This window comes from Poecilia reticulata, chromosome 4 (genome assembly GCF_904066995.2).
Source record: "Poecilia reticulata chromosome 4, P_reticulata-male-v2, whole genome shotgun sequence".
Lineage (NCBI taxonomy): Eukaryota > Metazoa > Chordata > Actinopteri > Cyprinodontiformes > Poeciliidae > Poecilia > Poecilia reticulata.
The window spans coordinates 3,730,463-3,751,889 of NC_088833.1; the positions used below are offsets into that span (position 1 = coordinate 3,730,463).

At 37.0% G+C, this 21,427-nt stretch overlaps 1 protein-coding gene across 1 annotated transcript in view; it reads right to left on the reverse strand.

Annotated features, from left to right (window-relative positions):
• LOC103463230 (phosphatidylinositol 4,5-bisphosphate 3-kinase catalytic subunit alpha isoform) overlaps positions 1-20,967 on the reverse strand; it is a 34,261-nt gene extending 13,294 nt beyond the window's left edge. Inside the window, exons 1-16 of the mRNA XM_081606024.1 lie at positions 20,238-20,967; positions 19,766-19,850; positions 13,904-14,010; positions 13,637-13,805; positions 13,085-13,211; positions 12,727-12,936; positions 12,414-12,508; positions 11,879-12,034; positions 10,923-11,168; positions 7,923-8,008; positions 7,642-7,747; positions 4,480-4,632; positions 4,224-4,376; positions 2,120-2,244; positions 1,962-2,043; positions 876-1,040 (exon numbers count right to left, since the gene is read on the reverse strand). Coding sequence (XP_081462150.1) covers positions 876-1,040; positions 1,962-2,043; positions 2,120-2,244; positions 4,224-4,376; positions 4,480-4,632; positions 7,642-7,747; positions 7,923-8,008; positions 10,923-11,168; positions 11,879-12,034; positions 12,414-12,508; positions 12,727-12,936; positions 13,085-13,211; positions 13,637-13,805; positions 13,904-13,959 — 1,929 coding nt within the window. The 5' untranslated portion in view covers positions 13,960-14,010; positions 19,766-19,850; positions 20,238-20,967. The remainder of the gene's footprint in view (positions 1-875; positions 1,041-1,961; positions 2,044-2,119; positions 2,245-4,223; positions 4,377-4,479; positions 4,633-7,641; positions 7,748-7,922; positions 8,009-10,922; positions 11,169-11,878; positions 12,035-12,413; positions 12,509-12,726; positions 12,937-13,084; positions 13,212-13,636; positions 13,806-13,903; positions 14,011-19,765; positions 19,851-20,237) is intronic.
• Between the last annotated feature and the right edge of the window lie 460 nt (positions 20,968-21,427).

The window sequence follows — 21,427 nt, forward strand, 5'->3', positions numbered from 1 at the left end:
ATCTAACTTTAAATAAGTGAGGACTTATACATTGTAATCTGTCAAAAATAGGGCTGGACAATAATTCAGTACCAATAGAAAATACATCTGATAGAATAATAAATATTCAATGCATAAGAAATTCACTGAAGTCTGACCTACAACCGCACAGCATTCTGGGAAATGAAGGCAAAGGAAAGGCTTTGCGGTTTCTATGTTGGAAACTAATTGCTTCCAACATAGAAACCGTTTGTAGCTCAACCTCTCACAGCTACAAAAGGTTGGTGACGTCAACCAACTCACTCACTGTTGCCTAGCAACTCACTCTTTGGTTACCTAGCAACAACTAGTGAGTGACTTGCGCAGCAGCAGTTTAAGGATTTGCCACCATGCCTCGTAACTGCTTAAAAATAAAAAACAAAAATTTTTTTTGAGATTAATAGACATTTTCTGAAACTTGGAAATTTCTGAATTTGAAAGTCAAAAGTTTTCTAGAAAAAAAACAGAAATTTTTAGATCTCAGAAATTTTCAAGAAAAAAAACACGGAAATCTCTGAGTTTCAAAGGTCGCTTGTAAAGTGATGTCGTTTTCAGACATGTCATCCAGCCCTAGTCAAAAACTAATTAATATGGGAGGAACTATTTAACAAAAGATTTAATAAACATCTTGGCAAATGCCTTAGCGTACAAATCGAGTGAGGCAAATTAAACATTTTCTGCTGGTGCAACCTTCTTTTATTTTACTCGTCTTCCAGTAATGCATTATATTAAATGTAGTCCATGCAGACAGTCTGTATTTAAAACCCTTTATGCATCGACGGATTTGGAAAATTTTAGATAATTTATTTTAAAATGTTAAGACAAGTATTTGTGTTCTGTTGTAGACTGAGACCAACCTGAACAAGCTGGATGAGGTACTGGGAAAGTTTATCGTCGGTCAAGTATTTGTCAAGGCAGCGCACAGCAAAGTGCCTGACCACGGGGTCTGGGTAGTTACAGTCCAGCAGCTCCATGGCCTGTTCCGGACGGATCGATGGCCATTCCTTCAACAAGCAATACATCTGGCACGAAGGAAACAAAATACATTGACTTAGGGACAAAAGACTCGGGTTCATTTAAGTCATATTTAACATCAACAAATAAAAAGGTGGAGAAACATTTATAAAATAACATGCAATATTTTGTTCTAAGAGTTGCATATGTAACACATTTTGAAGAAAAAAAACTCTCATAAAACAATTTCAAACATAGAAAGGCTTTAGAACATTTTTTTGCATTTGAAATAAAGTAAAATATTCTGGAAATAAAGTCTTTCTTCCCAAATCAAAACCAGGGTTTGTGCAATTTTCCCCACAGTAAAATTCAAGGACTTTTCAAGCATTTTCAAGGCAAGTTTTCAAACTTTTCCAGCAACACACTTTAGAAATAAAAAAACAAAACAAAAGAAACTATAAAAAAGACTTTCAATTCACTCTTATACAACATCCTTTATTACTGTTATTAATAATTCATTGTGATAATGTTCTGTTTATACTGTTTATTTAGCCATTTATTAATAAGTGATCGCTGTGGTAGATTAGCTATCGCTGCTATAAGCTAAGCTAACACAGCGGCGGTTGATTAGCTCATTTAAACACCTGCTCTACTCATGATCTGTCATGGCGAGCGGGTCGCCCTTTTTTTGTTTTTCTAATCCAACCGAAACGCTAAATTCTGCTGCACATCTAAATGTTATGATTGTCATAGTCAAGCTAGCATAACTGAACTACTTCCCTCTTCCTCACTATTTTTTCTTAATTAAATCTTTTTCCCGACCTTGTTACTAGTTGTTGTAGTGCTGACAATTGGTAGAGAAGCGTATATTTACACTTATTTAATGTGTTTTGTTGACAACCTGACAGGTAAAACCAATGCTAGCCATCGTTGGGGAGCAGCTCTGTGCCCTCCAAACACACCACAATGTGTCTATAACCGTGCTTTACCTGCGCTACATCATCTCTGGAGTTCCATTTGACAGCAAGAAGTATCTTGGGAAGGATCTCTGGGATGTTCATACAGTAGTGCCTGGCAGAGGAAGCAGCAGCAGATGATTGTGATGTTTTGGTTTGCCATATGGTTCCTGTGTGAACGAGTTGCTCACCTGTGTCTCCAGAGGAAGTCTTTCTCCTGCTCAGTGATTTCGGACAGAGGGTCCCTGTTACTCAGCTGTCGCATCTGTTCGCCGTCGCTTTCCGTCAGGGCGTGATCTCTGGCCGCCCGACTGCTCTGGAACCGAACAGAAGCGACACGCTGAAACACTTCATCACTACCCGCAGTAGCCATCCAGTAAACACTGGAGAAGTAATTGCCAATAAAAAACAGCTTTTAGATCCCAATACAGACCAAAAGATTGTTGGAGGAAAACAACCCAACATTCACTGCAATCATTAAAACCAGAAATAAAATGTAATCAGTTTGGCTTTTATAAGAGTGGCAACGTCAACAGCTTATTAATTTCTCTATAAAAGCCAAATAAGTCAAGTTTATTGGCACAGGGTAATCTAAACGGTTTTACAGGACAGTCTAAAAAGCCACAGAAGTTCAGGATAAGAACTGTGAGCTTAATCATTACTTTCATAGTGAATTAGTTTGTATTTGTTCAGTGCCAAATTACTTCATCACTGAATATAATTGAAATTTCAGAATTACTCATTGAATGCAAAGGAAGATATTTTAACAGTTTGCTAATAGATGGTTTTATCAACACATTCTGTCACAACCAAGCCTTTAAAGAGATTATCTGTGTCATATTCTACCGTCAGGACACAGTGACAGTTTTAACAAATATGCAAAAAATATATTTCTATAAAAGTTACCAACTTTAAGTTGGAGAAAATTTTGACCAAATCCACTCATTGACAATGTGGACAAAAATAAAGTAGTGTGCCATTCGAATATCTATGATGACAGAGGTAGTAATCTAAAATCTGAACTAATTAGTCACAGAATGAGAGGAGCCCGAGAATGGAGCCCTGAGGAACCCCACATTTGATTTTTGCTTGTCTAGGCCAAAAAATGACAAAGTAGTTGTCATCTGAGATGTAAAATCTAAACCAGCCTTTCACAGTTACAGACCATCTCCTGTGCTTTCCCAGCACATCAGTGAATATGTAATACCTTTGTCCAAAGAAACACTGAAATCCACCAACACAAAGAAAGGAGTTTTATACGTTAAGATATATTATTTGAAAATTTTATAAATGGTGTCTCAGTGTTGGGATGTTTAAAAACAAAAGAGATTTGCTGAGTTTTTTTTGTTGGAAAAATGAGAAAACCTGCTGATGAACCCACAATTCTCCAAATATACCAAACCAGCTTGTAAAACTATGAACTAAGCATAAATCATGTTCCACCATATTTAAAACCATATAAAATTATCCTGCTATGAAGTCAAAGACTGATGAGCAAATCAGCCATCATCATTCATGTCCTCTTCCTTGGCCAAGTATCTTCAATGTGTCACTTCAACACGGCAGATGTCACGGTTTTCATGCACCCACATCTTGTAGAAATCTAATAAGACAGAGCATCATCTACACCGTCATGAATAACTGAAGAGAGTAATCTGAACTGGCACCTCTGAGCCACCGTTCTAGTGTTGAAAGTAACAAGTTAGCAAAAGGTTTTGTAGTTAAATATTTACCCCTCCATCCATCACACTCTTTTATGAACATTAAGACAAAATCAAAGGTCGAAAATATAAATAAATCAGATTTTATTCTCATTTCCCATTAGATTTTTTTTTTTAGAGTTTTGAAACTATAACGGGAAGCAAACCTCATCCGACATTAAACCAGTTAAGCTTCCTGTTTTACCAGTAAAGCCCATGTTTCCTAATGACCCGGAATAAACGTGACTCATTTTAAAAGTTTCACTGCACATACAAGGAAGTGATGCGATACACAGAACGACATGCGAGAGGTTGTGAACAGTGTGAGGAGACGTGTTAATTATAAAGCGTGTGTAAAATATGAGGAGGCAACAAAATGTGTTATAAAATCCTCAGGCTTAAATCACAACTCATTCAGCAGATTTTCCCTTCACACGTTATACATTTAACAGCATTACGCCCTGCAAAGTATGCCAATTCATGTAATTTCATTTATGGAAGGGAAACTCCGTTAGAGCGGAAACTGCTCACATCGACACTGCTTGTCAATTTAAATACAGTTTCAGATAAAACTAAGTGCCTATTTTTGACAGACCTGTTGAGTTCCCGAGTGGTTGACTGAGAGGTTGAAGTTAAAGCCCAGTTCCCTGGAGATGATCCAGTTTGCATGATCTTCCACCGCATTCATGTCTGGGTATTTGACAGGACAGCTGAAGTGGTCAAACTCCAGCTCCAGACATGGCGTTTCCTAAATATACATTAAAATAAGCAAAAACATAATATTCAGATACCATGCAGGCTGCTGTATGCCATTTATGGCTCATTATTTCTTATGAAAACATGTTAAATACCTTATTGGGATTAGATCCAGTGACTCCTATTGGGTTGAGGAGGTCTTCCAGGCCATGAGGGACTGGCCAGAGGTTCAGAGCCATCTTGTTGGCCACCAGAGTGTGAGTGTAGTCAAACAGGTTAATGTTGCCCCAAGCTAGTGGACAGTGTTCCTGGAAAACACCACAAAAAAAGAAAAAAAACTGTGAATTTTACAAGATTTCACTTTCATAAAAACCCAGAAGATTATATAACAAAGTTTCTACAGCTTTCACTCAAATGTAAGACTTTTTAAGATCATTATCAATGAATTTAAGAGCTGTATCACAAAAGAAAAATGGTAAATAATGGCTATTTATGGGTTAGCAGGTTGCTAACAGAAGTGAGCTATTGTCCAGCCAACTGGCAATAAATTTGCACTTTCCCACAATGGATGTAAAGAAAGCTAGCTAGCTATGTAATAACCAGCTAGCTAGCAAAGAAAGATTAGCAGCTATTTACCGGTAGCCGCAGCTCCCTTAAGTCACAGAACGTAATGAAGGCATCTGTGTGCGACGCACATTTTTGAGTAACAGTAAGTCCTTTGAGATAAAAAAAAAAGAAAACTACATAGAATATATAAAACTAAACAGTCCTGCCACAACAGCATTTAAGACCTGTGACTAACATATTTAAGGCCAAATTAGTTTTTAAGGCCTTAACATTGAAAACATAACTTGAAGACATTTTACGTTGGTCTTAAATTCACAGCCAAATTCTGTGACAATTTGCATCAAGTTTTCGGTTTCAAAGTAATTAATGAATTGCAATGAGTTTAATAAATCATTAATATCTACATTGTTGAAATTAGCAACAATTATTTTACTAATTGATTAATCGATTATTCTGACAATCGGATTTTTTTTAAATTACAAATTCTGCAGATTTAACCACCTAAACTTACTTTACACAGAAATAGATTAAAATGCAGATAAATAAGATAACTCATTTTTTAAATAAGAAAATAAGCATTTTATTACCTAAAATATAGCATAGCATTCCTTTCATCATTTGACTTATCAATACAAATACAATGGATTGATCTTTTTTTTTATTAACCAATTAATAACTTTATAGGAAAAGGTTCTTAGATTTGTTTTTCTCAGATTCTGAAACCGGTGGACCTAAAACTGCAACTTGAGGAATTCTGGGTAAAACATTTACATACAAAACATGGGGGGTTATTTCTTAAGTGCAAAATGTACATATTTCTGTACAGTTTGGCTTAATTAGTGCTCTGAAAGTGTTGTTCTTTTAGCAAATTGCATGTTTCAGAGTTAACGATTATTCAGTTACCAAATTAGTTGACAATTATTTGAAAAAACGATCAATCAAATGAGTTATTTCAGCCCCATTTGCAAGAATTCAACAAAAGTGGCCACAAAACTATCAAAAAGGACAATAGCTGTGAATGTGGCAGTGGTAGCTACCTGCAGCCAGCAAGTCAAAATGCATCTGTTAGGAGTAAGTGGTGGGACAAAGGGCTGCTAAAGAAAGATGTTTATCTTTAATTTAGGCAGGCCATGAAAGGGCATCCGCTACTCTGACATGAACCTAGCGCTGCGGGTCAGGAGACGGGACTCACCCTAGGTGTCCGTTACAATATCCATGTCTGGCTTTCATTGACACACTCCACCCACACAAACCTCATCTAAAACGTTTTCTAGATATGATTCTTAATCTGCATTTGTGTTTTCAGTAAAATTACAACAAAGTGAATTAAAAAAAGAAACTTTTCAACATAAAAAAAATCCCAGTTTAAATAAATGGTCAGGTCACTTTAGCTGGTTCTGTTCCTGCTGACGTTTTCTGCCACCAAGGTGCCCATGACTGATTAGTAATTAAACAGAGCCAAAGATGACGCCACAGCTTCCATTCACCTCAGACTGATGAGGAGGAGAGGCCTTTCAAACAGCACACACAGCAGCAAATGAAACTAAAATACTGCTGGCTGTGTGCCGTTTCTAAAAGTTACCCTATGTAGACAAAACTACATATTTTACCAATGGTGGAACCTCTAACTAAAAAGCTAGCAGGGCTAACCCTGAAAACACTAATCATAATTTAATATTTACTATTTTCACTTTTTAGATGAAGTAGCTTGTCAGCAAAAAAAGCAAATTTCCCCTTGGGGATCATAAAGTACATTATATTCTATTCACGCGAGTTCTGCTAATGCTAAAACATTACCTTAGCATTAGCTTCCACTACATAGTGTGTTAGTATTTAGCGGAAGATAATGCTAAAGTGCCAACTTCAATTCCAACAACATCAAAGACTACAACCCTAAAGCACCAATTTAATGCATGTTTATATATTGTTCTCCATCATCCATTTTTTATTTTGTTCCTGTATGTTTGAAATAAAACATGTTTTGTATATTTAACAGCAACATGGAGAGGAAACAGAACTGCTGCGTAAACAATGTTCTCCCCCTTCAAAATAAGAGCATGAATAACTACTTGAATTCTTAACAGTCGATAACAAAACTTCAGAGATGTCAAACGTTTTTCCACTGGAAGTTTATAAAACAGTCAAGTTTTATAACTGTTGTCCAGATTAAATTTAATCTGTAAAATTAAAGAAAGCCAAGTGCGCCAACTGTTTTCAAAGCTAGCTAAAGAGCTAAACAAACAATTTGCACTACTATGAAATCAATTAATCAACCAAATTTATTTGTACAGCACATTTCAACAGAAAGGCTGAATACATAGTTCCCACAAGTCTGAACCGGAAGTGAGCTGCGGCACTGAACCGCCATCTTGGTAGGCAAACGCAGCGCAAAGCATTGATGAACCACGGCTTCAAGACCAAGAAAAAGAAAACAGAAGACTCAAAAAAAGTTACAATGTACTTATATTGTTTATAAATTAGATAAAAGCTAGGCAAGAGCTAGTTCTTAGCTAGTGTCTTGTTTATTGTTGTCATAGCAACTGTAAAGACAGCAACAGATGCCTACCAAGATGGCTGTCAGCTACAAAGTTCCTAGAAGTGTAACGTCACATGAGGACTACGCGTTAGCGGATTAGCAGAGGTTTTTTTCACTGTCCTGTGATTTCCACCGATAACTTTGCAGTCAGAATTTAAAACAGAAGCATTTCTCTGTCTTCTAGTAGACATGGTTAAACGCAGAGGCGTCTTACCTCCTTGGCTCCCTTTCTGCCTTTAACAGAGCAGATGGAGAGGCAGAGTCTGGCAGCTCGGGGGACGTCCGGGATGTACATGTCATAGGGGAGCCACTCATTCCACCTGCACAAAAACAACGCATCAGACAAGGAATGGAAACTTCTCAAAGGTCAGGAAAAAGGTCTGGTTCAATAGAAATGTAATTTGGATGTTTAATCTCACCATCCTGCTGTTAATCCATCTTCCATCCACTTAAGTCACAGTGTGATATATTTTTTTAAAAGTAGTGAAAACGTACCTGGGGTTAGAGCAGGGTACTCTCTGTGTGTTGACGTTGTCACACATTTGTTCACCTCCGTGGTAAATTCCGGTCCTCACATAAATCTACAAGAAAAGAGGACATTCAAAATTACATTTAAAGGTTGCATAGGCTAGAATAGCTCTACGGTCTATACTAGCGGTTCTCAACGTGGGCGGTACCGCCCCCCAGGGGTCGTTCAGAGGATAGCAGGGGGCGCTGGCGGAAATCTTAACAAAAGGGGGGCGCTGAGATTCCTTTGGGGAGCGTTTGGCCGAAGGTAAACTTTACATCTTAAATGCTCAACAATGCCAGTTTAGACTTTGAGCAACTTCGTAAAACTGTATTGTGTAACATTAGAACATGTTTAGCTGCAACTGTATTGATGGCAGCTCTTCTTCTATTCAGTGTTTGTAGCTTCATGGCGCAGCTCCGCTCCGCATCAGATCAGCGTTACACCGGCTGATGACGCTGCTGTGATTCACTTTGTCTGGTATTTATGTAGCTACATATGTTTTGGCAGTTCTGTGATCATGTTAAGCAGAAACTTATATTAAAAAGTGTTTTATTGTCCGTCTGGATGCTGCCCGCTTCCATGGAAGGACAACAGAAAATCACTCTTATAAACATGTAATTACTAAAATCACGATACCCTCACTGTGTATCCCTCTGAAAAATGAACCCATTTAAATAAAGAAATCCCTCCATGGGTGATACCACGATAGAGAGGTTCATTTTATAGCGTTAACATGGTGCTGTAAGTGGTCCGGTATGAAACGGGGGTGATAGAACAACACAGCACTTTAACATTTCAATAATCAGAATGCAGAAATTGTTTCCGTTGTTTTAAAAGGTTTATGTTATTCTGCCTTTTCCTCATCGATACGCTTCCCGACCGCCCTGCATCTTAGGGGCTTTAAAAAAAAAACGACGCGCACATTGCGCAAAACTCTGAAACAGGGGAAGCGGGACATAAAACGAAGCGACAAACTAGATGTGAATTATGGCATAAAAACAGAGAATCCTACGCTGAACAGTGAAAAAATCAACACATGATGATTAGGCGGCGCAGCAGGTGATGAGTGAAGATTACTGATGGTCAATAAACGATAAAATAAATGTAGCAACAGGAAAGAAACTAAAGTGGACATAGCAATAAACCAAGAGAGGATAAAACTAATCAAAAGAAACTAAATGGAAATGGATGAAGAACAAAATGCAAGAATAAACTAAGAGACTAAAGTAAATACAGAGGAATAAACTGGTATGGCAAGACCTTTCGAGCAATAATTAATACAGAGACTGTATGGCAAGAATAAACAGACACTATTTCAGATAAAAGGTAAAATAATATTGTAATCATGGGTTTGTTGAGACCACATCTAATACTGAGAATAAATATATCTTACAGACCATAACAGTAAAGAACTGATCACTTATTTATGCTTTTAATTAGATTTGATATTTTTATTTCTTCAATATTATTTTTCATGTCAGTGTTAATGTCATGAGGCTGATGACTCCATGACACTTTGAATTTGACTCATTAGGATTTGATTTAGAACCAGATTTGTTCTTTGTAATTTCTGTCCAGTAAAACTATTAATCTATAAATCAATAGACAGGTCTATATAAATATATAATCAATGTTTCTGTCTCATATTTGTATGGCATTTAAAGGACCTGGAACTTTTGTTTTTCCACTGAAAGCTCTGGTTTGCACAATAAAAGCCATGTGGGTGAAATTTTATGGATGATACTCTGATGTCCCATTCTCCTGAAGGCAGCACAGAGCTGCACCACCAGAAACTGACAGAAACACTGAAGAGAAGAAGAGCTATGATTAATGTGGTTACAGTTCTATCCATGTTTTAATGCTGCAGAGCTCAGTCGTTTGCAAATAGTTCAAAGTTTAAACTGGCATGTTGAACATCTTTTATCTGGTCATTTTATGGAATATTTAACAACTAGAAAATGGAAAAGAATAAGAATATTGTTTCCACTCTGATTGGCTGCTGTTAGGCCTACCAATTTTAACTTGAATGTTTGTTGTATTTTTCGTAGACGCCTGTGAAAATAACTCCTATTCCCATAATTTTTTTGTTCTCTGGGAAATTATTTTTGATGATAAATACAGAAACAAGCATAAAAATCAAAACATCTACAATAGTGATAGTAATATTAATAATAAAATAATGGTCAGTGCAAAGTAGCCTACAAATTCTTTGGTGGGAGGCGGGGAGGGACCTGGATAGAGGCTGGGGGGGCGCTGGGCCAAAAAAGGTTGAGAAATACTGGCCTATACAAAACATGTTCACAGCATTTTTGAACAAAATCATTTTGACATGATTTTGTTTTAGGGCTTCTTGTCACTTTAAATTCAAATAAGCCCCTTCTGGCCACGCCGCCCACCTCAACGTTTGCACTCGCACGTAAAAACGGCAACAGACAAATGCAATTATACAACCGGACATCTTTGAAAAGCAGAAGTGGAGCCTCCTGCACAAGCAACAGTAATGCAGCTAGTGGTTTCTGGGTGGCAAGTCAACAACAAAACTGTCTTTTCCAGCAACCATTGTAAAGAGCATGCAGTGGTAAAACCAGCTGACCAAATGTGCTGGAACTCAGCATGAATTGCTAGGTAACAATCAGTAGGTTTTTGAAACGGTTCGTTTTCCAGACACCAAGAAACATGAACTTACTGCCAAAATATCTGGCTATTTTTATTTTTTACTCGGGGCTTGTGCTGTTTGCTACTTCGTTTATCTGTATTTTTACATTTAAAGACAAGACCGCACAAAGAAACTGATCTGGTTCCCTTTGGTTGAACTCAGTTGGAAGCTCCATTTATTTCAACAGGAAGCAACAAGTAGGAACAAAGAAAGCTGTGCAAAGCTTAAAAAAAAAGAAATCAGTCAAGTGATTCTGCTCTAAAACAAAGGTTAGGTTTTGCTCCGTTTATTACTAGATGTAAAAGCACTGATGTAGTTTTGTCCCCACCTTGTCTATGTCCCGTATATTCACGTTGACGTAGGTGGCGCAGAGGATTCGTATTCGCAGAGTCCCGTTGATGCTCCACAGCGACTTGGACGAAGCCTCTCCATTCATGTACGACGTTGCCGTGGAGATACGTCGAGAGTATGATGGCATGACGAAGTTATCAGTCGGCAGCTGAGTGTACAGGCTGTCCTTAGCCATTAGCATCAGGTTTGGCATCCTGGTCAGCATGATGCAACTACGAATGTACTGCAAGAAAAACAAAGCAATAGCTTGTAAGACACTACGGAAGACAATTAGTGCCACTAAAGAAAAAAAAAATCCTCTTTTTAATCTCAGAATTCTAATTCTGTATCAATCTTGGTCAAAATCCAAGTAAATAAACATTGTTCCTTCCTTGTTACAGGATTTGTAAACCTACTATTTATTCAGCCTGTTCCCAATTTATTTTGGCAGATTTGAGTTTCAAGATTTTGTTTGCCAGATGGTGCATAACAAATTTAAACAATTCTGAGAGGAAAAAAAGTCATAATTCTAAGACAAAAGGCAGAATTCTGAAAAAAAAAAATTCTGCGAAAAAAGTGAGAATTCTGAGAATCCTAAGGGTAAAAATTCTGATACTAAAGATAGAATTATGAAAAAAAAATTAATTCTGAAAATAAAAATTCTGAAGAAAAAAAAATCCAAGGAGAAATAAAAACCTCAGAATTCTGATGGAAAAAAAGTGAAAATTCTGGCACTGAAGTCAGAATTATGAGAAAAAAATTCTCCATCTGCGAAAAACAATTTTGAGAAAACAGTCAGAATTCTGAAGAAAAAAAAAAAAAAAAAGAATTATGAGATTAAAATCAGAATTCATGTATCTTTTTGCAGTGGCCTTTACCTTCTTCCATAGATGCCAAACAGAGCCACTGGGATTAAACAGTCTCATCTCCCAGAACCAGTCAGCTGGGTCTTACCTTGTACTGGCTTATGGGATACTTTTCCAGCAGGTATTCGTCACAGCCACAAACTTTGAGGATGTATTTCCCCTGATATTCCTGAACGCACATCTTCAGCTGCTCTGGGGACAACAGCATGCTGCGCGTCTTCTTGCGAATGGCCTCTGCAATCACCTTTAGGGCGCGACGCATTCAAAGAGATTATGTTGGAGTTTGGTTTTGGACACATCAATAAGTGAACTACGTTTCTGTAGTTATGGTCTTTTGCAGCTTCTCCTTGTGAAAGATGTCAGTAATTATGTGCTGGACAAGTCTGCACGTTTTTCAGTGACAGTGTTAGTTGTAATGTACTTTTTACGTAATAATATAATTTTCTGAGACCCAGAATTTTGGGCTTCCCGTAGCTAGTAACCATAAAAATCAAAAATATCATAAATATATGTTTCAACAATATTTTAATGTAATTAGACGCCCTATGCACTCTTTACTGTTATACGTTATAATTAAGTCAGCTTTAAAAGTGTATTTAAAACGTGTGGTTAATGAAACTCACCTGTTCTGGCACACAGTCATGGTTGATCTTTAGTGTATACTTTTGCTTGTCATTGTTTGGGGAAACGATCACCCATATTACAACAATAATATGACCTATAAGACCAACAGAAAATAAATAAATCACATTAATACTATTAAATGAGAAAGTATGCACATTCACTGTCAAATAGCATGGAGCGTGGGAATACCAGAATATGGTATTCTGAATGTTTTCCACTGAATTTATGCAACAGCTGTACGGGTATCCTTCCAGTTACTCCTTTGAACATCAGTAATGAAGTTGTGTGACTGGATTGTAAATCGTTGCTTACCTTTGTCCAGTTTGCTATAGATGTGTTTGGGGAGTTCCTGTGTTGACTCGACGTTGGGGGGGTAAACGTACAGCGCTCTGCTGTGAGGACCGCTGGAGTTTCTCAGCTCCACAGAGTCTTTGCAAACATTCAGGATGTTTCTCCTGAAGTCCTGGACCTCTGGGTCCTTCACCAGGTCGAACTCACACACAGGCATGCCAATGGCAAAACCTTACACACACAAAAAATGTATTTTAAGTTGACTTGTATGAATTGTGGCCAATTAACAACAAAAATCCTGAAATCGCAGAAAAATCCATCATTTATTCAATTTACTCCAACAAAATTATGTTTAGAAAAATCCTTGTTTACTGTTTACCGATCTCTCTGTTCAGGATCTTTTCCTCTCTGTTTCCAACCGGCTCGATCACTTTGAGGAAAGGCTGGAAGAGTCGAAGGTCACACAGCCTTCGAGTCTCATCGTAGAACTCCTCCCGTTCTGCTTCCTGTTGTTTTAGAGCAAAAGAATAAACAAAACTTTAAAAAAATAAAATAAACAAAATCAGAGGGCTTGATCAATAGTAATACACGCAATTAATCTTTAAAGTGACCCATTGTGCTCCCTTGAACTGGTAAGGATAGGTCTCTGCATAGGTTGCTAGGTAACGGGCAGAATTCTGCTGGGGTTGCTAGGTAACGCACTGGCCTTCCCTGGGGTTGCTAGGTGATTCACAACGTTGCATTCAGAAGGGTTTTGAAATGACAAATTTTCCAGACACTAGAAAGAATTAAATTATTTTTAAAAAGTCAGTTTTTTCTGAGCGCTTGGCCTGTTTTCAGAACCAGCGGAGACAAAAACATGCAAAAAGTAAATTTTTCAAAATACTTTTGCCCAAAAAAAACAAAAAAAAAACATCAATCAAGTTCTCACCTGTGTAACACTGACAAAAATGTAGGAGGTTTCCTCCTGCAGGAGGTGATGGAGGGGATACTTTCTGGCCTCCTTGAACAGCTCATGCTTGATGGTGATTAGCGTGGCCTCTCGGAGACACTCCAAGGTCAGAATCATCCCATTGGGCAGCAGGCAGTCCACTAGGATCCTGCAGTCACAACGAGAAACATCATCAGTGCTTTCCTGATGATATTTCTGTTTGGAATAACATAAATTAACATTGAGTTTCAGAACAGGAAGTCATACCTTGGGGGCATCAAGTGGATGCCCCACAGCTCCCCTGAGGATGGCCTGGGTGGCATCTTCTGCTCCGTCTCTCAGCTCTGCTGCACAGGTAAGCTGAAGAGGGCTACCTGAAAACACAACATCTTGGTTTTTATGACTCGAAACTATTTTAAATCAGATGTCAGAGCTTGTAGGGAATTACTGCAGCATGTCTGGTCCAAAATGTTCCGCGGCAGATCGCCTTTCATATCCCACAAAAAGCAAACAAAACAGCACATTGTATGAAACGACCAAAGCCACAAAAGTAGGAAATGGAAAATGGCCACCACCTATGTAAAACATTCCAGAGTTGCATAAAGGGAACTTGTGGCTTTACGTAACACGGTTGTGTCATAAAGTATTTGACTTTAAAACTTTCACAATGAAATGCAAAACCTGCCAATTTGAATAATTTCACATGTTTATGTAAATCTTACTTATTTTGGTTGGTGAACCAAACAAAGTAATTCTGTTGCTTTCATTTTATTGTGAACAGCTTTAAACCGAGGATTTGATGAGGTTGGTGAAAATCTGTGGTTCAGACGCTGTTTGCTGAATTAAACCAGAGAAGTTCATGAACAGACCATCAGAGGAGCTTTTAATCCTGAATTAAATCAACTCATTTTGACTCTCAGGAACAGGACAGAAATTTAATCAGCGTTTAATCAGACCCAAAGAAAAATCCAGTATTTTTTCCACCCTCATTGAGAGATAAGAATTAGAAAAATACACAAAACATGTAATCATAAATTTATCTAAACTGCAACCGTGAGCAACGTCCAAACTTTGAGAGTTGGCTTTATAATCTAAATTTTTTTACATTAAAAATATAGCACATATTTTAAGTAAAATCAGGCACAAAATAACCTTTTAAGTACTTAAATTTAGAGAGTTTCTACCACATGCAAGAGAGGATACTAAAGAAAACAGAACGAAGTTTTAACTCAAAGACGTACAAAAGCATTCATGCTACTTGGACACTGACATTTTGTCACAATATTATAAAATAAACTATTCTACAAGCTTGTTAAAACTTATAAAATTGTTTTCAATAAACATTTTGTTTACGTTGTCTTTTCCTCTTTCAGGCGCATAATTTAAACAGAACCTCCAGACTGTTTGAATAGAGAAATTGGTTTCTGAATTAAAAATCGTCCAATAAAACCAAAACATAATTTTAGTTTATACCAAATCTCTGTTTGCAGAAAGAAATTTCCAGCATTTATCATTTTGTTCCCCAACTTTGAATTGAATATCTTTCATTAAAAATGTTGTAATTCTTTTCAAACGCCTTAAGAAACTTCAGTTTTCTAGTAATGCCATCAGTTTTCTCATCATAAAATAAGAACATGTGGGAACTTTTATGATTTAGCTTGGAGAACCTAAACTTTCAAACTTCAGAGAGCAGGAAACGAGACGTTTTCCCTGCAATACTTTGAAATAAATCCTGATCAGGACCTGGAGAAGAGCTGGCAACCAGATCTGTCCGTCCAGGTGAGGAGAGCAACGGAGAGACCGACTCATTTCAGCTCTGGTTTTATTTTAGGAGCACGAATGAAGTGGAACGAAATGGTGATTCAGTCCAATTACTTCTCCATGAAAGCTGCGTCACATCAGGAACCGTTCCAGAAACTGAAACCCAAAGTTTCACTTCTGTTTGCATAAATGTGTGATTCAAGAAGTATTTATTATGAAATATGGATTTTATCTTTTGCACCAAGATTGTCACAATACTAAGAAAGAAAACTTTGCCTTGTTTTCTTTAAATATAGCGACATTTGTTTTATTTATAAGCACCTTTAAAAAGAGTAAAACTGACCAAAGTGCTGAACAGATAAACAAAAACATCAACATAAATAAAGTCATGATGAAGACATAATGTCAGGAGAATAAAGTGGCAAATTTGTGAGATTTTGTATTGGGAAAAACAAAAAAAGAGTAAAATAATAAAATGAGGAATGTTGATCATTCCTTATTTTATTAAGAGATAATCTTTAAACATAACAGAATCAAAATATTTTCAGTAAGCTTTTAAATAATCAAAATAATCTTTTTCTAGTAACATATTGACTATATGGTACAAAATTCATGCATAACAATCTAATTTTAGCCATTTTAGCCCCCAAATAAATGGCAGCAGAGACAACCAGCAAAACTGAACTGCAGTAAAAACAGGAAAAAAAAGAGGCATCACAAATAAATAACGCCATGACAATAAAATGTTATCCACAAATGGGTGTGAAAAGAGAAAAAATATACAAAACTTATTTATTTTTAAAAAGGAAAAGAAAGGGAGGCTTTAAAGAGATTTTTCCAAACAATGCAGTATTTTTTCTGCAATTATCACTTTATTTTTGTAATTAAACAAATATTTTCATAGGCATCCTGCAACTCAGACGGACGATTGAAATATAAACAACTTTTTGAAAATACTCATTTGAAATTTCTGTTTTAGAAAAGAAAGTAAGCAAAAAAAAAGAAAAATCTATTAAAATTAAAAATAAATAAATCAGAAACTCAACCTTAAATTCCAAACAATGTCTTCTTTTCAGAAATCAGAGAGTAGAAAGCAACTCAACACCCAGTTAGAAAAATAAGTAACTAAAAACAAGACGATGACAGAAGCTGCAAATTACGCAACTGGTCAGAAACAGCCAATTTCAAATGGCAAATATTTACAAATAAAATGAGCCGGGATGAACAAAAGTGCTGCATCTTAGTTACCAGTCATGATTTTCTCATTCGGCTTTGTGCTGGGAAATGACACAACTTCTTTATCCAGTCTGCTGAGGTCCTGCACTCATAAACACGACAACACGGTGAGTCAGCTGCAGCCGACACAGCGATGGGAAAGCATGCCACCTTCTGCCATTAACGCTGAATAATAATCACCATTTTACACCATTAGGGATGATTTACTGCACAGCTTAAATGGTTTATTTACATTTAATGAAAACATGAGAACAAAAGAACAAACCATCCATTTTCTTGCACCATTGTCCCTCAGTGGGGTCAGGAGGTGCTGGTTCCTCTCCAGCTAACGTTCTGGGCGAGAGGCGGGGTCACCTGGACAGGTCGCCAGTCTGTCGCAGGGCAACACAGAGACACACAACCATGCACACACACACTCACACCTAGGGGCAATTTAGACGGACAATTAACCTGACAGTCATGTTTTTGGACTGTGGGAGGAAACCGGAGTACCTGGAGAAAACCCACCATGCACAGGGAGAACATGGAGACTCCATGCAGAAAGACCGGGGCCGGGAATCGAACCCAGAACCTTCTTGCTGCAAGGCAACAGCTCTACCAACTGCACCACTGTGCAGCCTAACAAATCAGAATATCAGCGAGATTTATGGGGTTTAACTTTTTGTTTCCTGGATGAGTTCAGGGTCCATAAATGAATAACATTTAATCTGGTTTCCTCAAGAAGGTACAAGGAAAAAAATGAAATATTTATTTTAGTGCATTGAGCAAAAACAGCACGTCTATACGTATATCCCCAAGGTTAAAAATATAATTCTGACTCCATGATTTCCAGCGTGGAGTCGGCACATTTAAGCTCGTTTACACTCGTAAATTCTGCTGGTGTGAAAAACCCAAAAGATTAAAGAACAAGCTACAGACGTCGAAGTCACTTCCTTCTTTTACAAAAGGTTTTAACAACTTAACCATATCGATACAAAAACAAGGCAATGACAGAAGCTGCACATTATGAGGAAATGTAATTTGTCACAAACAGCAAATTGCTGGCAATCTGCTGAGCTCACCAACATTTTTTAGTTAAAACAATAACATTTTTTAAATTACTTTCCAAAAAGTTACCAGTGTTTTCCGAGAAGACACTGCAAAAATACACAATCTTACAAAGTTTCTAGTGCAAATATCTTGAAATAAGACAAAACTTACATTTTAGCAAAACGTAGGAGCTTATTTTACATCAACGTAAATCATATTGATTTACAAAAAGTATCAATTTATTTCTCTTATAAATGATTTCCCATAAGTGAAATTATCTGGCAGTAGAAGAAATACTTTTTCATAAATATTTTGGAATTATTAACTTATAATACTCGTATTTCTTGCTCAAAAGTAACTTGTAAGTGAAATAAGACAAAAATATTTGCAATAGAAACTGGATAAAAAATACTTGGTAATTTTTTTGTGTGTGTTTTTGCAGTGTAAAGAAAAAAAAGACATTCTGCATTCAGTACATACTGTTTGGTTTCTCCATCTTTGTTTCAAAACAAACCAGGACGATAAAAGCGTCTGCTTCACTGTCAAACGATAAGCCACACGTTAAAAGTTAGTCAGACTTATCTAACGTGAGGCGCAGATAAAAAGTGGTCTGGGCGCTTCGTAGAGCTTTTCTACGAAAAACTGCGGCACAAGCAACACGTGAGATTAGCATCTGCAGATATGACAGAAACAGTGTGGAGATTTTATTATTTTTTTACTTTTACGCTGATAAATGTTAGATGTGCGAGTCGGCGACATTCCCTCGAAAAATGGAAACTTTCAGAGACGAGATGAGCAAATTAACTTCATCCAATTAAAATTACAAACTAAACTCACATAATAGATACAGTTAACAATTAATGCAACATTTTTAATAAAAAGCTCTAAATTGCACTCATGATCGACATGATTAATTTAATCTCATTACATTCTGAATTTTCAGCCTATTTATTAGTAAATATGCTTTCAGTTTAAAAATAAATATTTTGTTTAATGCTTAATTAATTGTAAAAGAAAAAAATTATGATGAATTGATACATTTTTAAAAAGTGGCAAATTATTTGGAAAGAAAAGAAACTATTAGGCAGTGCTAATTGTACCGTTTTGTGTCTTTTATTTACACTAAACCAATAAATGCCTTACATGTTAAAGCTGTACTTTTTTGCTTATAAAGAAAGGAACAAATATATGTAATTCCTACATTTAACAACCAGTTAATCCACATATTTTGTTGGCATTCTGGATAAATGCAACCAAAACAAACACGAGAGTCTAGCACTAGTGGGAAAAATGGCTCAAGAAAAGAGAAATCCTACGACCGCTAAAACATGACACTAATCCATTTTTGTAAATAAGCTGCGTTCAATGTCTTCTTCTGAGTTTTTTGTGTCATTTCATTCAGTAGTTCTTGGTCCAGCGCCCCCAAGGGGAGGAGGGGAAAAGGTTTTACAAAAAGTTTGGTTCATTTGACAGTGTGAAAGCAAACGGCAGCAGCTGAAAATTTAACAAATGTTGTAATTCTGGTCCCCAATCACGACTTTCTACCCATGTTAAAGACAAAAGACATACACATAAACTGAAAGAAACACTTATTGGAATTAATCTATGGCAACTTTCCGGTAATAATAATTATATTTTAAAATTCTCCACTCCTAAAGGAAAGGTACACAAAAACAACCCAGAAAAACCTTCATAAACTAAAAAAAGAACACTACTATTGAGTAGTTCTGTGACCTCTGACCCTGGCCAGGATGTAGCAAAGTACTTTAGGACTAAAGAGGAAGCTTCCTTAAAACACAGGATGTGGGTAGTGGGGAAATATTGACCTAGACACGTTTTTCTTTCTGCAATGCCATATAGCTACACAACAGATCTGCAGTCAGGCAGCAGAGATCAAACATCTGTTGAGGCTCTGCAGGACACAACTCGATATATTTGTGGGCAACAGAGGGTTTAGCCATTTGCACCACTCTGCATGACGAACTGGGCTCAATGGAAACACTTGTGACCCAGTGATCGGGTTACACTTCGTTCATAAAATTAGCTCTGGAGTTGAAGTTAATTGAAAAATGACAACAGAAGTGATGTGAAAGAGAAACATACCTTTGAGAGAGAGTGAGAGGCCCTCCTATTTGGATGATTAGACAGTCCCGCTCTTCATTTTTTTAAATCCATTTCCACGCCGTCGCTGAAATATTTGTAGAGAGGAGAAATTAAAATCCCAAAACAACCTGAGGCTGAGTCTGAATAAGAGATGGTGATTCATGTAGGCTAGAGGAAGCAAGTTAGCCAACGATGACTGCTCACAAATAACAACCACAAACAAAATTAAATGCAATTAATTTAAGTGATGACACTAATAAGTCAGAAACCCTGTAATTACACTTTTTCGATTTTATAAACACACATTGAACTAATGTTATCCAAAGGTTTTCCCATAGAAGCTAAATGCTAATGCTATGCCTATCCTCCCTTTGTGGGAATTAAAATTCCACAAATAACAATAAAAACCCACTAACAATATTAAGAGAATTTAAAAACACACATATATTTCAATTATTAATGAAAGACCTACCCGCTGCTTTCTAGTGAAACCTCAACTGAACGGATATCCTCGGTTTATATGCCTGTTAGCTTCCCAGCTAACAGCCGTTGCGGTTGGTTCCCTGCGGCCAATCCAGGGTTGGTGGCTGCCCGGCGCCGGGGAAGACGCAGCGAGGTGTCGGTCTTTCCCCAATCCCCGAGCCTTTCGCTTCCGCGCCAGGGTTCAGTGAAAAAGCAAGCCGAGCTCACTCACACCCTCCCGGTGTCACGGAGAGCACAGACTGACCGGCGGCATGTCGACTCGGTCGGTCGGTCGGACGGACTCGACCGCAGGAGGATGTGTTGTAGAAAAGCAGCTGCTCGACTGGAGAAGTTGTGTTACTGCGACAAAGCTTCTTCCACTTCCACGCTGTCTCCTCCTCCCTTCCTTCCTTTAAAATACACACAAACACAGCCAGAGTGAGAGCCAATGACGTGTCGATTCAGTTTTATCTCCAGACTACCGCAATCACTGGAAACAGAGGCGCAAAAACATGGGCACGCGACGCACAGGGGCGCTGCGCTAGAGGGGGCGCCAAAACAAAGGCGTAAAATTAATTTCTAGTCAGTATTATGTGCATTTAACAGCTGTTTGTGCATGTGATCTATAACTGAGGCATGCCTGTAATGTGTTCGTTAAGTACAACAGCATATTAGGACCGTTGAGGATAGAAAGAAGAAAAAGGAGGGGCACATTTCTGCAAAAAAAAAAAAAAAAACATTTTATAGAAAAGAACAAAGAAAAATTTTGTGTTTGAAAAGTTGAACATTTGTTAAACAAAAAAATCTGAAATTTTCTTGAAAGAAATTTCTGAGATTGAAAAAGATTAAACGAATTGCTACAAAAAACTCAGATTTTGAGTTTAGCTGCAGAAACTTTCTAAAAAAAAACATGGAAATTTCTAAGTTGCAAATTTCCGAAAAGTTTTAAATTGAAAGAAATTGATATTGTTAATTTGTAACAATAGTTATTTATATGAATTATTTAGGTTTTGGTCTTACACACAATTTTATAATGATGAACTATTTAACATTTAAATATTAATTGATTGATGTTTTGATCAGATACTCAGTACTTGACTTGCCTTTTTACTTTGAGTAAGTAAAAGAATTACAAAGAATACTTGGTAAAAAAAAAAAAAACTATTTAAGAACAAAGTAACATATCAAAACATCAATCAT